The sequence below is a fragment of the Haliaeetus leucocephalus genome, unplaced genomic scaffold (genome assembly GCF_000737465.1).
Source record: "Haliaeetus leucocephalus isolate CR32 unplaced genomic scaffold, Haliaeetus_leucocephalus-4.0 Scaffold162, whole genome shotgun sequence".
Taxonomy (NCBI): domain Eukaryota; kingdom Metazoa; phylum Chordata; class Aves; order Accipitriformes; family Accipitridae; genus Haliaeetus; species Haliaeetus leucocephalus.
This window is the reverse complement of record NW_010972598.1, coordinates 15,414,761-15,437,298: the sequence shown is the minus strand read 5'-3', so window position 1 is coordinate 15,437,298 and position 22,538 is coordinate 15,414,761. Positions and strand designations below refer to the sequence as shown.

At 42.9% G+C, this 22,538-nt stretch overlaps 1 protein-coding gene across 1 annotated transcript in view; it reads right to left on the bottom strand.

Annotated features, from left to right (window-relative positions):
- The window catches only part of ANTXR1 (anthrax toxin receptor 1), a 108,547-nt gene that overhangs the window by 8,273 nt on the left and 77,736 nt on the right, over positions 1–22,538 (bottom strand). The window contains exons 15-17 of the mRNA XM_010562875.1: positions 20,485–20,580; positions 19,812–19,979; positions 12,421–12,501 (exon numbers count right to left, since the gene is read on the bottom strand). Coding sequence (XP_010561177.1) covers positions 12,421–12,501; positions 19,812–19,979; positions 20,485–20,580 — 345 coding nt within the window. The remainder of the gene's footprint in view (positions 1–12,420; positions 12,502–19,811; positions 19,980–20,484; positions 20,581–22,538) is intronic.

The window sequence follows — 22,538 nt, the reverse complement described above, 5'->3', positions numbered from 1 at the left end:
TCAATCTTTGGCTTATGCCGGAGTTTGGGAGTGTGGCTCTTTCAGTGATGAGTGGGCATTTGTATGTCAGCAAACAGGCCTGATTACTTTTGCAGGAGCTAGTTTTGGCTTATTTACACTGTGGGATGGGTGTCATTTCCAGGAAGATCTGGTCATTCTTCCCATTGTCTTTCTGGAAAGAGGTAGCTAGTCTTGGAGAAATGCTGAGTGACACATCAAAGACACTGCCTCACACAGGACTGTAATCTTTCATCTGGATGTTGAATAACAAAGCCTATTGGGTATGAAGAAAAGAGAAAAATTCAAATCAAAAATGAAACACATTCTTTTGGTAGTGATAACTGGAACAACTAATCAAGGGCAGTGGTAAACATCCCTCTGGAGAGGAAAAATGAGCCTGCAGGATCTTGCAGCCTGCAGAAATCAGTGATCTGGGGAGGATCTCTCTGGGTGCAATTTGTCTTTGGGCAAAGAAGACAAAGCATGGTTCAGGACAGGATCTTCCACGATGTAAGCATGACAAGAACACAACACAATGGCTGTTTTCATGTTACATGACTCGGGAAAATTACCCTGTGCAGGGCAGTGATAATGGCTTGAGGAAACAGGAATTACTGTCTGCTGAATATTGTCCTACCTGTGTTTAGTGAGAAATAATTCCCATCCCTGCCATCCCTGTTTGCTAGATTTGCCTCGGCTTCTGAGGCAGATCTCTGACTGTCAATGTTAAAGGCATAACCTTGTAATTCCGTCTAGGGTAAATTTTGCTCTGGATTGAGGTATGACTGGGATGCTCCCCTTTATGAGCTGGGTACTCCCTGCTTCAGACACAGAGGTCCAGCAGTTCAAGAGCCAGCTCTGTGCTTTGCTTTTACAGTAACGAGCAGTCTGCTTTGCAGTAGTCCTGCAAGCTGATGAGCATATCACTGGACTTTTGGCTTTGGAGCTGTTAGTTCCAGGAAAAAGAGCTAATGTTTAGGTTAACTTTTCCATGGCTATTAATGGAAAACCACACAGCAATAGCATGTGCAAAAAGGTTACAATTTTTTTCTCAAGCTCTGCAACCTATCAATAGAACTCTGCTAGCTTAGACTTAATAATGGGTTAAACAATAGCTCCTTATTAGCGCTTGTGCATTTTTGAGTCTGTAGAAAGAAGAATCATTAAGCAAGTGCCTACATAGCAACGTATAGGCGTGCGGGGGGTGACTTGGGAGTCCGCACAGCTAGTTATATTCTCAAGTCTGAAAAGGGAACGTGATCTAGTGTTTAAAGCATGGGAATTTGAAATCATATCTCCTGGTTTCTGTTCTTTGTTTCAGGAGGAGGTTTCTATTCATGACACTGAAACACCATTGTATGAAATCAGACAATTACCTTAAATGTGAATTTCCTCATCTCTAAAATAGAATCCTAATTCAAAATGAGAGGACCCAGGGGACTTTCCAGAATGATAGACTTTGCTCATGTGCTTCGTGATGTTCATAGTTAATTAGTAGTACCTAGCCTTCCCCATATTACCATTCATCTTGGCTACTCTATAATGAAACAGATTTCATGACTTTCAGTGAACTCACTGGAGGTTTGTGCGGCAGAAGTTGCTCCTCAGTATCCAATTATGAACAAATAATTACGGCTTTGGGTATGTTTTCATTGGATTTGTGCACTCCAAGCAAAGGCCCAGGCTAACTGCTACATTCCTTCTGTTTTTTTTTATATAGCTCTAATAACGCAGCCTTAAGTTAAAAACAGTATTCCTGTGTGCCAGCAATACTTAACGGGCTTTACAGTTCCTCATGAACCTGCTGATGGCTGACGACCAATCATTGGTACGAATGCTGAAATAAATTGCCTTTGTGCTCCCCGTGGTCTGTAAGTCACTGGTGGTACAAGGTGGGATGTAGGCCATGATTTACGAAGTATAGGTGCCTACTGCTTGTAGGGACATACAGGAAGAGGTTCTTCATTACTGGTAGAGTCCTGCACTCCTCTTTGAAAGAGACAGGGCTTTGCACATCCACTTGCCTTGGGCAAGGGGTGGCACACACCACACAGTACCTGCAGGCTTCAGTGGGACACCAGTTACAGCAGAGGTAGGAGGGAGAGCTGAAGCCCTGGCAGCAGAAAACTGTTACATAGAGCAGCAAAAGGCCAGCTGGAGTTACACTAGCGACCCACCGTGGGGTGGTTGCTGCCCTGCCATGCACCACCACGTCTCTCTATGGCTCTTCTGAAATACCTCTAGGTGTTTGGAATTTGTATGTGTATTAACAAAAACAAGATCAAGAAGCAGGGCTCTGCAGTTATTAGAACTTACACATGTGGAATGCCAGGGACAGCTGACCAGAGAGGTGTGGCTCTAATGCTACCAATGTTATGCTTCAACCTGTCTATTGTGTGACACACTGATATGGTATGAGCCACTCTACTGACTGTCCCACTCCTAGATTCACTGTGCCTTTGTCTTCACAACTTCCATCCTAACTCTTCTGTCTGACACTGTGTGCTCTTCTTGCACTTTGTGCAGGATATTTGCCCAGGGTCCTGCAGGTACCACATGCTTTCACATCCAGGATGGGGGCCTGACCAAGGAAAGCCAAGGATTGAATTAAGCTGTAGTTTAAGTCATCCCTTTCTGTGTGTTGGACTACAGGTGAAGCATCTGCTGTCGGTCCTTTTGTTTCTGGGTGGCTTTGCGTGCCTCGCAAGTCTCTGAGGGCCCTCTGATCGCTGATGTAAGACCTAGGGTTCCCCTCACAAGTTCTCAGTGCAGATGGACCCAGAAACAGTCCAAACTTTTCAGCTGGGGCTGTTGCTTATTTTTAGGAATTTATTGCAATCCCACAGGAAACAACGACCTTGCTTTCCCATAAGAAGAGTAAGTCCAGCCCACTGCTGAAAGCTGCATGGGGGGGACACAACACAAATGCAACATCAACATTCACTCAGCAAGAAACATGCATGGGAGAGATGGGTTTTCTAGACATCTGGCACAAGGTGATTCTCTCTGCATCAAAATCCTCTTATTTCTGTTATAGGAGTTTCACTTCCTATGTTTTTACTGATTTCTAAGAACCTAAACACCTACTGAAAAAATTTGCAATGTTTTCTGTGAGAATTTACATACCTAGACAGTTTTCTGCATCTGGTCTCCTGGGTTCTGCAATTCTACCCCCATAGCATAGCATTATTAGCATTGCACTGCTCCAGTAAGGGTTTTACTCCAGTAGTTATTTCATTTGCCCCACAGCTGCAGAACTAGTCACTCCATGCAGAGGAAAGTTTGCACTATGGTGTTCCATTGGCTTGTTTTGCCTTCTGCTCTTTAAAGCAGACTAGGAACCTCTTTTGTTTCTCAGCTCATTGTACTGAAGGCTGCCCTTTCCATGAGCCCCCACACAGGAATATCCTCCAAGCAGAGAGCCTGCCCAGTCCCTCACTGCTCTGAAAATCTCAAGTCAACACTTAAGTAGGCTAATTTCTTGCCTCTATTCAAATCATTCTTTACAGCAAAGCTCAGCACTTGTGACGGTTTCAGTGCTGTACTAAAATCTGGACAAACCCTGTTTCATACAGTTTCTCAGAGGAGCAAAAAGCAGTTTATGCTTGGGGCTAGGGAGGATGCGGGGGGGGAAGAGGAACCAGAGTGGAAACACAAGCACCTACCTTTGTATCAAGAGGGGAAGTGGTACTGAGTTAGGTGGAGAAATCCACATCACTATCTAAGTGCTTTCACCTAGACATCCGTCCTCTGGCAAACAAAAATATATTCTGCAAGTTTTGCACAGTTAGACACACCTGACAGTCTAATTCCCTGTCCCACTAGTCCAAAAGGGTATTGCTCTGACCCAGCAAGAGTTTTGCACTCTCCCCCTCCTATGACCCCATCTCCAGAGGCAGTGCCTGCTCCAGGCTCTAACACATGTGCATGCATGCATGCACATATATATTCAGTTTTGCCTGGAACTCTGCACTGCTCCTTCTTTGCAAGCTGCGTGGGAGATGTGCTGAGGGAGAATGAACTAGCAAGAAAAGTTGTTCCTTGTGGTTAAATGAAGATTTAAATTACATTAACAGATGATTCCAGCTGGTGGTATAGATCCACTGTTTAGCATTCAAATAAATTAATACTGCCACATTGTCTCAGTGTTTCTCATTGTATCTGTCTATACTTGCTCTTGCCCCTTACCTCAAACAAGGCTGAGATTCCAATTTTATTTTACATCTGTACAGGACCTGGCACAATGGGTTTGATTTAAGCTGATGCCTGGAGCATATAAATACACTGCTATGACAAACAAGGAGCAAGGCCCCAGGCTATGTGGCAGCATTGTCCCTCTCTTTTTAGTTCAGATTTAATTTCCTTCCATTTCAGCACTGTGTGGGAGTGAAAGACAATTAGTTATTTCTCAGATAGGTCTTTGCAAGTACACAGCTTTCTCCACAAGACAGGGGAAGTCACGGAAAGGAGACTTTGTTTTCTGAGTTTGAATTTGCCAGAAATAAAAAGACATTCACATTCCTCAAATGGCACAGCAGCCAATGCTAATCTCCTCTGTGAAATACCCAATTGCATGCAGCAGATTAAAGGTTTTCCAGGTTTTCCAAAGCATAAGAAGAGACAGAGAAGAAGGAAATTTCACTGTAATGTCATAATGATTCAGGCTGCTTTTTTCCTCCTCTGCATTTTTTTTTAGACACAATGATTATTGTTCACTCAGCTAAGAATGCTCAGGAGGGCTGTCCCATGAACTGAGTGAGAATCATGGTCTGCTGAAACAGGTCAACTCCTGACACATGTGCCAAAGATGGCATGTGGACAGAATTGGCAAAGCTAGCTCCTGGTTCCCACCGAGTTTCTTCTTGTAACGCCTCAGCTTGCAAAAGAAAAACGAACCATGTAAGAAACACTGCCAGACTTCAAACTATCTGAGCATCATACAGGTCTAGAATGTACAGACCTGAATCTCTGTACCATTAGCACCATGTTGTAACCACGTGAACCCACAGGCCACTGTGCAAACCTATACACATACCTGCAAATACAGCTATCCCTGCCCACAGCCATGACTGTTGCTTTAAAATCCTTTAAATTTTATTACCGAGTTTCAGCCTTCATTTTCACAAATGCTTTGGGAAAGGAAATACATTGGATTAGCCTCATTTAGAGGACAGGAAAAGCCTCTGAGAAATGGAAGGTGATTAAGTGGCTTGGTCAAGGTCACTCTGTCTGCCCGTGGCAGAGACTGTAATGACTCTAGGCTTCAACTCCCAGTCTAGTGCCCAAACCTCAGATCTCTCTGCTGCCATATGAGAGTAGCCCACAAATCTCCAGCTCAGTTGGACATCTTAGATCTAGAATTACAATAGCAGGATACAAATTAAAAGAGATATCTATCTCTAGGCTTAAGACTTCCAGACCATTGTTGGCTGGGGTTGGACAGCTGTTTGCTGTCCCCTGTTACACAGATGTAGAGGTAGGCCCCCGGTCATCAGCACTGGAGCACATGCTCCAGTGATTCTCCAGAAACGTAGTGGGACTTCACATGCAGGAGCAAGTTCTCGCTTTGCAGAATCGGGCCCTTCACAAAAAATGGTCATTTGGGATGAATGGCTGATATAATCCAGAGTGGTCATCTGAACTCCTTAAGCTGCACAAAACATTCACAGCGAAGCCTGAAATCAAGTTAATTTGAGGTTTTGGCATTTCACTGTAATATAAAACCATTAGTGTGATAGTAGGGCAGAGGGAGTTTTGTAAGCTTTTGTTAAAAAACAGTGCTTTTCTGTAGTGAAGATTCATGCAATTTGGCTGTAAACTCATCTTATTTCATACTCTGACTGTTCTGTTTATATAAAGATCAATTTTTTATGTCAGCACATGCATACACACACACACACGCATTCTTCCTTTGTCACTTCTTCCAGTGACAAGTAAAAAGAACAATTGTGATTACTTTAATGGGGATATTTTAAAGTATTTCGTAGCCTCATCCTCTCATCATAACTAACCACAATTTATACCAGAACCATATCACTGAGATCTAACAAGATATGACCTTATGTGATTTCACCAGTAAACTTGCAAAACTATATTAGTTCTGGAAAAAGCTCCTCTCCCTGCATCTTCATTAATTTAGGTAAGATTCATCTTTACACATAATTACACATGGTTTTGTTATACTTTTTCTCCATAATTATACCCAGCTATATCTATATTTACCTATACAAACACAAAACAAAAATTAAATTAATGCAATGCAATAAAAATTTAAAGCATAATTTCCTCCTAGATTGAGATGTTCCTGGCCAAGTCTGAGCTTGAAACACATTTTAATAATCTCCTCATAAATTCCTGACAGAACAATGTTTATCAAGGAAATGCAACTGACACTTCGAAGAGACACTAATTACGTGGATCCTGTGCTTAGTGAGCAATGTGCACAAACAAGCATTCCATGACTCCACGGTAAAAGCTATAAAGTTTTCTAAAAAATATATATATTTTTACATCACCCCTATCTGATGATGTTTTGAATGTAAAAATAACCTCATTAATGCTGACAAGAATGCAAACCTAGTCTCTCGAAAATGTGAGAAGACCACAGGAATCCCATGTGACTCTGACTTCCTTGCCTTATTGGAAACATCTGTGTCTGTTGGTAACTTCAGACCATTTCCAGGTTTGACTCCAAAAAAAAAATTTCACAACCTCTTTGTGCATCTCAGCCTCTCTGGGTGCACTTCAAAACAGGTCCTGAACATCCCTCTCTTTTCCTTTTGCTTTGGAACAAACGATGCGTTTTTAAAAGCCTTCTGCAAACCAGACCAAAGTTTGCTTCATGGTTTGCTCTGGCAAATGCGGCCAGTTGTTGCAGATACAACATACTGATCAGGACCTGTTGCTGATATTGACAGCCATAGCTTTCACAGAGCTACAGTGGTCAAAGTCAGGTAAGACTCTGGCTCAGACTGCTGCCACGCTATGGGCTGGCATCTTTTCTGGCATTTCTCCTTGAAGAGGTCTCAGCTCTCTGTTGCCCAGAAACATCTAACTCTGTAACCAGCACTTACTAGTCAGTTATTTCTGTAACTGTATCTTTTGCAGTGAAGACACAGTCCTAGAACAAGGCATCTCAACCTTGATTAGAGGGTTCAGCGCATGAACAGACAATAGGCAAAGACATGAGAAATGAGGTCACACAGAGGAGGAGGACTGGCATCTAAGCCACAGTCCCCACATTATTCACTGCAATGTATATAAATTGCAAATTTATTAGTCATTACTACCCTCGAACCAATGTCTTGTTACAGACTAATGTGAACTTCAGGGCAGGGGGTGTCTTCCTTGACAATTTGTATGGTACCTAGGAAGCTGCGTGGGCTACAGCAAATAAACAGTAACAATTAGTCAACACAAGGTTTGAAGCTGAATCCATGTTTCGTTCTGCGCAAGTGATCTTTTTGAACAGCTCAGCTAATGTGCTGGCAGTGGATAAAGTAACTGATTATAGCAAGGGATTGCTTATATATGAAAATGATGTAACCCTGGGATTAAGTCCAATTCTTTTTCAGGCTCCAAAGCAAACAGATATGCCTTTCAGTTATTTTTCATCTGGCTTTGCTTTTTTATGTTGGACCAGTGGGTGAACTAGGGTGCCCATTTGACACCACCAAGAGTCTGAAAACTGCTTCCGTCTTTTCTTCAGGAAAGAGACGGAAAGAGGTACAAATTGCTTTCAAAACAGCTCCTCCTTGTAATTTTTAGGAATATCATATGGTCAAAGGCTCCCATTTGCAAATTTCAGGCTACTCTTTACTAGCCATAAATTTTGCCTGCAAGGGTTTGAATATTTGTCTAGCCTGAGAATGCATCATGTGGTGGGTTTTTAATCTGGTGGCTCCATTTGAGGCTGCTGGTTACTGTACGATGCTTTGCTAATCACTGGTTCTCTCATTCCCAGGGCATGTCCATCCTGTAAAGACTGCTACAGCTGGCAGTTTGTATGTAGCTGGCAGCATGGGCATGCTAGTTTGCTGCTAAGCCTCTCTGGAGTATTTATTCAGCTTGAGTTGTGAAGTCTGCACCGAGTGACTGCACGGTACGATTGAAACTGAGCTAGTTAGTCTGAAACTCCTCTGGGTGACTGCCAAATAGACAAACCAGAGTGCCCAGCCCAGCCTCCACTGCCTAGCATTCCTACAGAGGACCTGGGATAAGAGTGATGGGTGGCCTGGTCCCCTGTGGCGCAGCAGACAGCATGCACCACAGCATGCTGTGAAAGGATGGCATTGGGATCAAGTTAGGCAGTCAGGAAAAAGCTGGAAAGCTGAAGGTGCCCTGCCTTGTGCAGCAATACCTCAAAGCCCTGCATCTGACTGCCTGAAGCTTCCTGTCTTCTGCAATTGGCAAGGCTGGGTTTACGCCAGTGCATCAGGGCTGGAGTTTCAAACCAGCTGTGCCTCCACTTTAAAACCACATGACTGGCTTCGAGTTGTCAGTACCAGCTCTGATGGGCCCCCTTTGCTGATGAGCTGGGTAGAGCACTCCTTTAACTACGCTTCCCAGTAGAACAGAATCAAATCCAGATTTGCCAGTGGACAGCTATGAAAGCCCGCAGACCTGCCACTGAAGGTTTTGCAACCTGGTGAGGACCAAGTCTGTCCTTGCTCTGCCCCTGGTCCACATTGCCTGGTCCAAAAGAGCTATTCGGAATCACAAGGAGAGGCCACAGGAATTTATAGCTGAGCTCACCACTGCCAAAACAACTCTTACAGCTCTACCCTGCTGGCTAATCTTTAGTGCTGGCAAACCCCACACCAGAAACACGTGGCTGGAAGAGCATCTAGGGGTGTGCGTGTGAATGTGCAGGGTTGCCTGGGTGTGAATGTTCTCCACAGTGCTGTTCTTCAGCATGTCCTGCACTAGGAAGATCTAAACCTGTTGGATATAGCCAGTTGGCCTCAGTCTGCATGCCAGGTCAAGGAGGTGACATGCCATATCTCAGAGCACTGTGTCAAAAGACACCCTCCTCACACTAGCTGTCAGCCATCAGACATGCCATGTGCTTGGTGTGTATGTACACCAAGTACAGGTGTGCTTGGTGTATAAATGTGCCTGCTAAGTGACCCAGTGCACAGGCCATGCATCCATCACAAAAGCGGTCCTGTCTTTGGACAGCAAAGGGTTGAAATGCTGTTGCTCTGAGTGTTGTTGCAAGCTGGAGAGATGCCAAGAACTATGTCCCAGGTTGGATGAAGGAAATGATGAACAGGTTATTAAACTTACATTATCAAACATCCACTTCAGAGGAAGGGCTGTGTTTATAAGTAATCCAGAGGCCCTCTCATTGTGATACTGGTGAAAAGTGTCCAAGCTAATGGCAGGGATTGGATCCAAGCTCATCAAAACCAGCCTGGACTTCCCTGGCAGGGGATTCTGGCCACACAGTTGTTTTCATGGGTAGAAATTTCCCATCATTTCAGTGCAACACATCCAATGCTTTTCTTTTGCAACACTGTCCTACAGACACAGGTTTCGTTTCACAAAATATTTTCTGTGGAATTGCTCCTTTTCCTCGACATTTTTTCTTGCAAGGAAAGCAAACTGTTCACACTGACTCAGGACTATCTGCATTGAAGGCACTGACAGCTGCAGTCAACACTGGCAGATATTTCCATGCTGCTGTCCCCATCAATTCAGCACTGACCTTCCCACTGGGTTTCCAATCACACCAACACACTAACGTGTTTTATGAGATAATATTTGATGTTTGCTGACCTAGGAGAAGCCACTAGCCTTAAGGTAACCTGAATCATGCAGCCTTTGTATCCTAAGGTTTGGACATGCATTTAAATTTCTCTTAGAAGAACAGTGCCACAGAGAAGAATAGAGGGAGGTTGGCAGGGATCAAATAGGGCTTAGAGTTTCCTTGTTTTGTGAGGTGCAAATTCTTCAACCATTTTTGCAATCTTTTGCTTTTCTTTCTGACTAGTTTGTCTCCCAAGGCACAATTGTAGATTGTGGTAGTTCAGTTAACAGTAATATTGCCTCATTCCCTCCCAGCCCCTTTCACAGAAGCCTCTAAATGTTGTAAAGCCAACCTTCCTAATGCCCAGCTCTGGTAAAATCACCTTCTACATCTACAAAGGAGAAAGTGAAGTATGACAGACTAAAACCAGCATCCAAATCATGGGGAATGTCTAGAGCAAGATGGGAGATGACTCAGAAATCTCAAAGCTGAGGCCAGTGCTTGAAAGCTAGATTCTTCTCCCTACTTTAAATCTGGTGTAGGGAAACAAGCCCCACATTTTTGCTGAACAGGGAAGGGGAAAACCCTGCCTAATTCTGCCATTTCAGCTGTGTAAACTAATGAATGTCATTTCAGTGTTTTACAGTGAGTTCTCGTATTGGTTTTGCCTGTACTGTTGGGAGTGACATCACCAGGTAGTTATGTCACTACTGCAAAGGAATAAACATAAACTGCTCACTTAAGTCTGAAAGTGATTAAAAACATCAAGAGGGTCACACGTCATTCAGGCTCATAGTTTTGTTTACATGAAGGAAAACTAACATTCTAAGAGCAGTCTACCATCACAGAAAGTCCAAGAAGCACTTCATATCTACACAGGAAAGTGCCCAAATATTGCAAGTCTTCCAGGAATCAGCTGGAGAGAAACAGGTATTTTAGCAGCTATAAGCCTCAGTGCGTTTTCAGCGAGCTTCTCTTTCACACTAAATTATACTTGCACCGAAGTCAGAGATCCTTTATAGCACAGCAGAATCATAAAGAGCTTTATTTACTTCGAGGCTGGATCATAGAACACCTGTATGGGCTAATTCTACTATTACTTATGCTGGCAGGACACAGAACTGCATGTCTAAGAGATACATCACCAAAAAGGGATGGAGCCTGCTGTCAGTTGCACTAATATAAATTGCTGTTAACTATATCAGCTTCAGTTAAACTGCTCTGGATTTTCCCTAGCATAAATAGAAGTGACATCTTTCATGTAAATAATCTTAGCTTGTCAAGTCAAAAAAATTATTCATAGAACAGGCATTCTTCAAACCCTGACTTCTGTGGGAAAATTGCCAGGCATTAGCAAATCTGTATGTTACGAACTTTTCTCCCAGAAATCAATGTCACACTCAGTGAAGAAATTTTAGCAAATCTTCCCCCTAAAGGAATAAAATATTATACCTTTTTATTCACAAAACTTCATTGGTCCTGCATTCAATGGAAAACCTTACAGGGAGCCAAATTTTACAGAACTATGATTCTCCACCAAAAAATTACGTTTTGTTTCATGTGCAGTTGAGTTTCTTGAAGCCTTCAGAGTGCTACACAGTTACTTACACTTTGGGCCAAATATATTCCTGAAGCAACTCCAAGCTCCTTTGTTGATTTATGTCAGGGATGTGTAAACTGACCACATAAGACATTAATGTAACTGACATTTTTCACCATGAGGTGAATATGGACAGGAGCTCAGAGAGATGTTGAATCTCCACCCTTGGATTGGGAACAACCCTGGGCAACTGGGTGTAACTATCTAAATTGCAAGGAGTTAGGGGATGTCTTATGGCTACCATGGGGATTTCAATTCACCCACGTTGTGTACCTTGATCACAGACTAAATTGGCAAAGCTCAGGTGCACCTCTCACTCTCCCTTCCCAGCTGCAAGTCCCTGCGTGTCTGCTGGGTGCTTAGAGCTGAACGCAACATATGAGTGTGTGTTGGCCACTCCACTGCTCAGCTAGGTACCTCTAGAGATACTCAGGGATAACTGTCCTGAAATGCTTTAGGCAGCACCTAGACATTTAATTCCACTGAGTAGGAGGAGATTAGTACCTTGGAGATGAGTGGTAGCTCTATAGTATCCTGCTGTCATAGATGGTATCATTCCTGTAAAGTGACGTTAGTCCATTCACTTCAACGGCTTCTGTTTCCACCCATAAGCGCACATTAACAGATAGAAATTTGCACAAATCCAGTTTTTACTAGAAATATATGGGAATACTTCTCCCTCTCACACAACAGTCCAAACCTCATTCTCAAAATTTGCTTTGTGAAAGTGCTCATGAAGTTTAAATTTATGTAGCAAAGTGTATATATATATTTATGTGTATGTTCAGAGTGTTATTCCAGAATGTAAGATTTTAATGAAGGGCTCTTCAATGGGTATTTCTGTCACTGCACCTGGACAGTTTTCATACTTGAAACTGTATCAGTCAAACTGCATGAACTGCAGTTGCAAACAGAGCTGATGGACATGACTGAATTTTTGTTTCTAAGCTGTCATGAGTATCTGCCTTCAGTCCCGTAGGTAAAGGCGGTCAGAAACTTTAGAGGGATTTTATTTTTCCCTAGCTGTAAAAAAAAAAAAAAAAAAAAGTTTTCTTTTGAGGCACAGTACCTTGTCTCCTGGCTGTGGGCGCATCACAGATACACGGTCATAACCTTTCCGCAGCAAGACCCAGAGAGCATCCAATTTCCCCTGCAATCAAAAGAAACACAGTGTTATCTTCTGTGCAAGAATAAATGCACTGTGCAAAGTGCAGTGCAGGGACAACACAGCTTAGACCTACACATTTTTTACTTAATCATTTCCTGTGCCTATACAAGATGCTGGAGAGCAATATTTTCTCTCACAGAAACTCACTCCAAACTTTCTGCAAGTGCAAAGGAAGAGGCTTTTGGATGAGCAATAAGCAGGTGTGTCTGACAGCCAACAGTATTCATGTGTCTAGCCTTTACATATTCTTCTGAAAAATCTCCAAAGGTAATAGGTGACTTAGAGACCTCCTGTGCTGAGAGAGAGTCTAATACCTACTCAGCTCCTGACATCATTGCTAGCAAAATGCTAAATCAATGCAGAAAGCGGTCAGGTGACTTTATATGATGCATTTCCTAACTATTCAGCCTCCTCCTTTGGCTGGTTGAGTGGCTTGCCTCTAGCTCTGGGTGACCACTGTGACATACTAGAAATAAAAAACCTGCCTCTCCACACAGCCAAGAGAGCTGAGTCACAGCTAGGTGCTGCGTAACAACCCACTTAATCTTTCATGTCAGCTATGTGTTAGCAAGAGAGTGACAGGTTACTGGGTCTCACACAAACTCCCCAGTCCCACCCCTATATGTCAGTTAATATTTGCACCTTTTCCAGGTAATAACACACATCTTTCAAAGTCCTCCATTCCTATGAGCTCAGTGTCAGCTGCCCTACAGATGCCACTCTCAACACATTGCACTTGTTTTGACAAGATGTTCGCCTCACTGTGTGGTCTCATACCCAACAGCCTGTACCCAAATGCACATGTGTGCACGTGCACAGAGCCAGAAGGGTTTTGCTGAAAACCCAATGTGTTGAAATCTCTTGTTGACAGAAAGTTTGGTTGAGATGTGGGGTTGGGCCCTCCTTGCCGTTCCCACAATGCTTCTCTGCAATGCAACAAAGCGTTCATTCCTGATTGAAATTCAGCAGTGACACAAAATGCCAAGCCTGTGGTTATTTTCCAAATGAGCTGAATGAGGCCAGAAGGAGCAGCACAGGGCTCTGCAATATAGAAATATCCACTGAATCATCTGCTCTGAAACATACATCTGCTGCTGAAGGATTCCCTGCTATATACCCATTCTAATTGGCCAGGGTTTCACTTTCAAAATGAATTCAGCTTCTGCGAGATATGCAGAAGGGTTTACATGAGTGCAGCATGTTGGCTCAGTGGAATGCTACAGATGTATTACAAGCTAAAGATTAATTTATCAAACTCTCTTCACGTTAACTTCATTTGACTCTTGGTCTGTTAAGTGCATGATAACCAGAAATGGGTAAAAGTTTCTTGAGAAGGTTAACAACAGACAGTATTTATTAAGCTTTCCATTAGTATTGTTCTGAATGCTACAAATGCTATGATATTAGAGCAGGCATCATGAGTGAAACTCCCACCAGTAATAGTAAACTTTATTGTATCTGTAGAGATGGAGACAAGCTACTCAGAACGTACAAAGCTGTCCCTTGGTACAAAATGATTTCCTGCAGTTGAGAGGATCAAACCCAGAGACCTAGCTACCCCTGGCTGGACTCAGAAACTCATGTATGATTGCTACCTCTTTCCTGGAAATAAAGGCTACAAAAATTTTACGATAGCAGAATTGTCTCATATAACTATAATGGGACAAAATTAAGCAAATGGAAGTGTAAGCTGAATATTGCAGTGATGGTGGGAAAAGAGCAAGTAGCTTCATTAACAGTAAGGAAGCTTGCTTTTCTGAGAGCTTGGGTCTCGTAGCTGATAGTAAACTTCAGCGTCTGTGGCGGTGAGACCTTCCTGACAGCCAGGGTATTTGTAAGGTCTTTCTATGACCTGGTTCTCTGCTATCTAATTAAAGACCCAAAGCACTCAATGTATACTCTTCCTTTCAGGGGGACACAGAGGCTTTCTCTTCCCTTTTCAAGAAACCAGTAGGGTCATAATCCTCTTTGAGACCTATATTGCTCAACCGGTGTGTTGAGCCAATGGTTCAAAGCTTATTTGGGAGTTGGAGGGACACATGGGTGGAGACAGAGAGACACACAGAATGACTGCATAGATCTTGTTTCCATAGGATACTGGAGAAAAGACTTCCTACGGTGAGAGCCAGGAAAGCCTGTAATTCTCAAAGGAAGAAGCAAGAAATTCCTCTGTCAGACTCTTCGGCATTTAGACAGCACAACCTCTTAGACCTGAGGAAAGCCATCCCTGTCTATCCCAATCCATCTTTCCCCCTACATCAGAGCTGGTTGAAGCTCTTGATCTCCTGTCCCCTCTGACAACTTAAGAAATAAGTAGCTTTTTCTTCCATTTCTCCTTTAGGAAAACAGAGGGAAAATTACAACTTTCCATGGAACAAGAAAGTCCTTTTTACTCTGCAGTCCTAATTTCCAAGAGCCTACCAAGATTTCTTGGGAAAAGCCAAGAGCTCCATCTTTGAGAGTCTCAGTGGAGCTTCAGGGTCTGCCTGAGACATCTGGGTGGAAGAGAGGGAGAGTGGATCATGGAAAGGATGATGTTGGTTGAAGAAATGAAAATGGCAATGCATTCACTTGGAAATATAAACGTGGGTGGGCTGTGTCTCTGTATTTGGGAACTCCTTTGCAACTGAAGCACAAGGTCGCTTGGAGGAAAAAAAGGTCTGGAGGCAAATAAAGCTTTGAGTTCTACTAGACATGAAGTTCAGAAAGGAGAAACAATAAGGGCAGATGACAAATGAAGGAGGGCATAGTTTCAGCCATTGCTTTAACATGAATGCATTCTCTTCCTGGATTAATGGTTAATTCACCGCTGTATTGACCCTGGTCTAGTGACTGACCTGACACCTAGAGTGCTCCTAAGACCTGGTATCTGGTGGTGTCAGTTAGAGGCAGTTTTGTAAGCTGCCTATAAATCCAAGCTGCTCTTGGGCCTCTTCTAGCAAGGAAGCTGTGCCATGTCAGCTTTGTAAATAAAGACAGGAGGGACAAAGGCTAGAAAATATGCCAGGAACACATGGCTTAGTAAATGCTTCAGTAGCCTCCACTTAGGAGTCACCTGAGGTTTCTTCCTGAGAGCACCAGTTGTTGCTTCAACCTCAGCCTTGAGGCAGGTCCTGTATGTGAGTTTTTGTGGGTGAACAGTGAGTTTAGCCTTGTCTTGTGGTCCCTTCTGCATTGTTTTTTAGAGGCTGGTCCTTTTGAAGTCAAACAAGCACTATAAATGCTCTGAGAAGGTGGAAAGGAGAGGTAGCTAGGTAGACAGGTAGATAAAAGCAGAGGTAGAAATAGAGATAGGAAGAAAGCTGCTAACCAAACCAAAGCATACAGAGCTGTGTGGCTGGCTGTAGGAGGGAGCATGCCCCAAACCAAATTAAAACGAAAGGCACGGTCCTTTACAATCCTTCACTTGCATCTATGATCTGTGCAGCCCTTTTCTCTGTCAGATGAACTGAGGATTTGGCAAGTTTCTTAAGAAGTTTTCAGACTTGTCATTCTCATTGGATTATTTGCACTGACTTTTCAAACTGTTGAAATGATACTTTAAAAGCAGGATAATCCAGTTGGTATTGTGCTAAGAAGTAGCAGCAGCAAATAATAATAATAATAATAATAATAATAATAATAATCACAATCTGTTAAGTGTCAGTAGCCACACTGGCAGCAAATAAATCTCTGGAGCATTTCAAAAGGCAATCTATCCACTCTCAGCTGTCTACCTACCTTATAAACGCAACTCTGGGAAGAGTAACAAAGAGATGGAAGAAAAACTCTGTCAGATAAACTGGCAAAAAGGCAGAACATTCTAAGTAGAAAGCCTGGCACTTGTGCTGCATGGAGAAAAGGAGGCTTGCTGGCCAGCAAGATGACTGGCCCTAAAATGTGAATTTCCTGGCTCTTTGTCAGATTCAAGCTACCTTGGTTCCCTGTTCCTGAGATTTAATTCCTTGCCCTCCTCTTTTACCAATGACTTTTTTAAAGTAGTTTGTTACATGCATTTTATCTACCTTCCGAAGAGGTGTTTCAACAAGTCCAGTGGAGTGGGTAGAAGTTTAACATCTGCTTTAACCAAAAGAGCCAAGTGCACTTGGAGCATGAGGATGAGGGAAAATTTAAGCTGAGTATCAGGAGACATTTCCTATGGGTGAGGTCTGGTAGACTGTGAAATATTCCCCCCTGAAAAGTGGTGGAAGCCTCTATGTTATTTTAAAAACCAGACTGGAAAAAGCAGTGAAGGATAGATTCGAATTAGCAGTCCTGCTTTGGCTGAGAGTACAGACCCAATGACCTAATAGGCTACCCCTCCTCGCCTCCCTCTGCCTGTTATGACTCTGTGATAGCTTCCCTGCATAACACAATGCAAACTTATATTCGTATGCTCACATCTTCAGGACAAGAGCTTCTGCCAAGAGTGCTGATGAATTTTGCCAATTTTGCTAATTCCTTACTGCACAGGAAGAGTAATAGCAGGACCCCTGATCTCCCCTCTTTCTGATGAGTGCTCATGACTGTACATGGGGAAAGTGTTGGATGCAGTTATCCCATCTGCATACACTGTCTTTTTGGGTGCAGTTCAGTAAGGGGTGTGGTGGCAATTAATAATTAGGTAAATTCTTGTCTACAGACAGACTCAGGCTGCTAAATACTATCCAGATGGGGAACACCCCAAAGTTCTGGGAGCATTTGGATATGGGGTCTTGGATTGGAACTGCCCTTATACTGTATACAATTTGAACGGTAGATAAGACGGATATTTTTAAAAGAAATAAGAATATACATCACCCATGAGATACTCCTAATATTTGTAGGCCCCCTTATAACTGAATTCTTGCTGTTACGAAGCAAAAGCTGTTCCTAGTCAGAACTGAACTTGAACCCTACATACATTGAATCTTTTCTCCAAGCCTCTCTTGAACATTGGAGAATTTCCAGCTGGGACACAGATCTGCAACAAACTTGACTCCTCTGTTCAGAACTGATTTCCTACCATGCAAAATAAACTCTGAAAATTAACTGAAAGGCTCCTGAGGCTGTAATCCAACAGCGTGAACCGGTGAAGGAGGAGGGGAAAAACTCAGCAGTATCGTCTATGGGAAAGGACCCAGCTTTCAACTAATGATCTTGGGTAGTTGTACCCACATGGATTCCAGCTGCCTGAGCACGTATTCAGGGCTCTTTGTGCTAAAAATCAGTGTTTCTGTCAGCTCCTCAGTGGTTAGAGTATAGCTTTGTGTGCTGTGCAGCCTTCTGATTGCAGCATGCAAAAAGCAACTGAGCTGTGTCTCTCAGCTAGATGAGGTCATTTCCATGAGCACACAGTAGGAGTGAAAATCTCTCAGATGGGATGACTGTGTTTTACAAATGCTTTGCACTGATGCAAAATGACAATGCAATGCATTTTTGGAACAAAGGAGCAGCTATATGGGATCGTGCTTACTGCATTCCCCACTCTGAACTGAAACAGTTGACTCTCTAACCTGTCCCACTGTGGGAATGAATAACCTTCATGAACACATGTTGAAGTCATTATAACACAATTGCAAATGACTTGTTGGTAGGTTATGTTTATTAGATGATAATCTTTAAGGGGGAAAAGAGAGAAGGCATTGGACTAAATTTTCAAAGAGGCTCACATTTCCGTATCCTCCGGAAACCACTCTTACTCCCTTGTGCATCCTTGCCATTCCCATCACTGGATGTGAACCAGCTGCAAGATCAATGACTGAGGAAAGCCAAAACACGTGACTTGCCCAAATTCCTATGAGCAATGCTTGGAGCTGATCAGTAACAAGACACAATGCAGGGAAACCTGGGTGTACTGCAGTGTAGTATAACTGCATTGCAATAACTGAGCTAATAGAATATGTCTGACTAGATTGACTGCTATTGGGGAGGAAGAAAACAGGAGAATAAACCCTCTGTTTTCCAGCAGTGAGGCACTTCCTCATTCCGCAGCATAAAGTTTAAGGTGAGCTCTATACACCAAAAGGTTTACTACATATGTTACACACACCCTTTTTGCAGACTACTTGCAGATAAATTGCCTGTAGAGGGTTTCTAAGACCCTAACCAGCATTGCTACTCTTCAAAATGAGATCCAAGCTCCAGTGGTGCAAGATTTGCACTTCGATATGAATTGGGCATTTTCAGTCTTTTCTGAGACTGATAACTACAGTGCTGCTACAAATATGTGTATGTATGCTACAATTACAGTCTGCTGCTCCAGGCTGAAGAGAGACGAGAAGAGTATTAGCATTTCCCAAAAGAGTTAAACCTGAGAATGGGAGCATGGAACTATTTTCTTTTTCTTTCATTAGAGTAGTTATACAGTAGTTAAGCTGTCCTCCTTTCCTGAGGACAGCTCAATTTGTCCTGAAAGCAAAAGATTAGCTTTCTGACATTGGAGTGCCCTCGTACCACGCCCTGGATGATGCAGTTAGTATCTGTTTTGTGTGGTTTGTTTCTCTTAATCCACAAGAAGCATTCACATGTGCAATGAAGAGTTTTGCTTCAGTGAACTATTCAGTTGCTTGCTTGTTTCCATTTTGTACACTGCCAACCATTTGTACTAGTGAAGACAAGCTGAAGAACAGCTGCCTGCCCTTGGGACAGATGGCAGAGAACAAGAGTCTTCCCAGTTCCTGTGGGCAACTATTGTGCAGCTCTGCATTGCTCATGACCCGATATCAGTGTGAATTTGACCTTCCACATCCGAGGCACTCTAACTCAGCCAAACGCTTCTTGCAGGGCATTCTCTCCTCAGAACCCGAGCATGCTGCCCAGCAGCAAGCTTGGCCCTGTGACCCATGCCTGCTGGCAGACATCCATATGCCGCACTGCAATCCTTGATCTGCTGAAGACAACCCTCCCTGATGACACTTAGTAGCAATTTTCTTCCTATTTTCTCCCCTCTTTCTAAGGAAAGAGGATGCTATTTATTCCCCACATCTTAGGCAATATGCAGCGTGGACTAAAGGCCCTGCCCTTGGAAGTGCCATTGAGTCTGTAAGCACTTTACAGAAGCTAGCTATGCCACCAGAAGAGATCAGGTCCCTATTCTGGTCTAAGCAAGCAATGGAACCCCAAAACCTGATCAACCTGGTGGGAAATTCCCATTGCCCCACAGCACCTCCCTAAACACATGTTCAGAGGGACTCCGTCATGCACAACTACTCCAGCAGCGTTTTGAGATCACAGGTTTGTGGACAGTTCTACATCTTAGCCTTGGATGTGAAAACACTTAATACAGATCTCCTGGAAAAATCCTATGCAGTACAACGCTGGACTGGACTTACCTTGATGGGAGAGTACCACTTCCGAGGAGAGGAAGGTCTGCGCATGTTGTTTGCAAGGTTCCTGGGTTCGGGGAACTCATATTCCTGTTCTGGCATCTTGACCCTGGCATTCTTGGCTTTCTCTAACTTAGCGCCCTCTTCTGTGGAGCCCTTTTCTCCCCAGCGCACCTGAAAAGATGGCATCAGGGCATATTACAATAGTAGCTTCTGCAGAGAGTTACATCCCTGGTGTAATAACTAGATCCTTGTCCATGTTTTCCCAGTGTCCAAATCCAAGGTGAAGAACAATAGATATTGGCACAGGCTGTGAAGCTTGTTTCTAGACTAGAGCCCAAACTTTGAACTTCTTTGTGATTTATGGGAAATGTGAGAGTGGGGAAGGTTTTCAGAAAAACTAAAAATATTTCCTTGCAATTTGCATGGCAACACTGCTCCTGTATTCCAGGCACTGGCCAGGATCTTACTGTGCTAGAGGAAAAAGATGGTTCTAAACTTCAGGAATCTATGTTTGGCCCTCAAATATTCCTATATAAAAATGACCTGGGCTCACATGTACAACAAAAGCTTAAAGAAGTTTGTGCCCATCTCCTGAGTTTCTGGGTAAGTTGCAGGGGAATATCACAGGTCGGTTCACAAATAAGAACTTGTGATACATGAACTGGTATCTAACTACCTCCATTCGTTTGATGCCTCCAACTCCTCGTCCGCCATAATAAGAGGCATCTACTGTTGGCCATTTCTTCTTTGGAAGGCCGTCATCATCTTCTTCCTACAAAACAGAAGGAAGGGGTTGCACTGTTAGGAAGCATGACTAGAGATGGAAAGGAATAAACAGTCACAGGCTATGTGGCCCTTTAAGCCTGCTAGAGCCAGTGTGGTCAAGGTTCTGGTCTCTCACTGGTTGTTTTCCAGAGGATGTACACTCATGAAAAGAAAATGTTTCATGATATAAACACCACCACCACTTGAAAGGTACAGACCTGCTCCAGCAAGAATGTGATTTTTGCCTTTTTTTTTTGTTTTGTTTTTAATTAAAAGAGGATCTGTCTTTCATCATCTTTAAATTCAGGGAAGTAAATTGTTTCCAAGTTGCAAAATCATTGAAGCAGCCACCAAAACAGCACTCAGCATAGCTCAAGAGCCGGGGTCCTTTGGCTGCAAGTCTGGTTGATATGCTAGCCACGAGTGATGGTAGCAGGGACTTAGCTCTTTGCCATCCCTTCACTTATTCCTGCAACTAGCGGGGGAACAGCTGCTGCTCTGAGGAGTGTTCCCTGACTCATGGCTCCCCATGCTGGAGGAACCCTTCAGGGCCCAGATAAATCATTGTATTGTAGTTCAGATTTGACAGAATGGGGGGAAAAGCATGAAAGCAAGCAAGTCAAATTTGCTCCTGAGCGAAGGCAAATTAGGAAACAACCCCAGCATGAATACGTGAATGCCCAACACGGAGATGAGTTTTTTTTTCAAATGAGCTGGCCAAGTGTAATAGGATGGAAAAGTCTAATGGAAAAGTTACAAGAACAGCATTAGCTCTTATAATGAACTTCTGCCTCCGCTAGGGAGGCTGCCCATGGAAGTCCATGTGGCTTCAGTGATTTTCATGGGCTTATACCAGCAAAAATTCAGGTTCTGTGTGAAAAATGAGACAATTTCTGTACAGATTTGAATGTGTTCTACCCCTACATACTGCAAGCAGAAACCTACAGTACATCACCATACACAAAGTTAAATGTGTTCAGGACCCTAGCCTTCATGATGACGCTCAGATATGGCCAAATTAACAAATCAAGAAAATATCCTTAAGTTTATTTAAAATGAGTCTAATTAAAGTTCTAGCAAATGTATTCTATATATTCTATATTCTTTGTTGCACTATATAACAACTCCACATAAGCTCTGACCTACATAGTGCCTGTCCCTTTAATTTCTGCAGTTCAGCCTGTGAACTGGCAAAGCAGAAAAGCAGAGTTCATCAAAAACGTGAAGTATTTCCTGTGAAAAATGTGGAGAGAAATGAAAAATGGTCCCTCTCTTTTTTTTTCTTTCTTTAATTTTTCACAGGGATTTGGCAAAACTCCAAAACTTAGGAGCTTTCCAAAACTGGAAAAGCCAAAAATACTTTGAAATTGAACCCCCTAGTAGGAAAAATTAAAAACTAGGGGAAAAAAATCCAAGACAAACTATGCTTTTCATGTCAAACAAAAGCATTTCTGTTTTTCAAAATACACATAAGTTCAGCTGCAAAATTTGTTCTGATCTAAAGGAAGAGTGAACAATTGAGTCATAAATGCAAGGTTCCTCTCCTTCGTAACTGACCTCTTTCTCTCGCTCTGGTTAGAGCTGCTGAGGCTCTTTGCTGCAACCTAAGAACTTAATATCTCTGCATGAAGTTTTCCATGAGGACTTTTTTAAAAAATTGGAATCAAAGCCATCTAAATATTTTCCTTCAGCAATTCTCTTTCTCTCTCTTCAGTTTAGCACAGACTGGACTTCTCACAACAGGAAATACCAAGGTTTAGGAAATCTTCCCCACAAGCCCTTAAAAGCCCTGCAAGTCACTTCAATCTAAGATAGGAGTGTTTCTGCCAGAACAACAACAGAAACAGCACACGCACAAAAAGACAACAGTGGACACTTGAAAAACAAAAGAGTCACAAGCTTTCTCCAGGATGAGTCTGTTTACATGTTTTGAAGGGCATAGGAGGTTTTGCAATACAAGCAAAA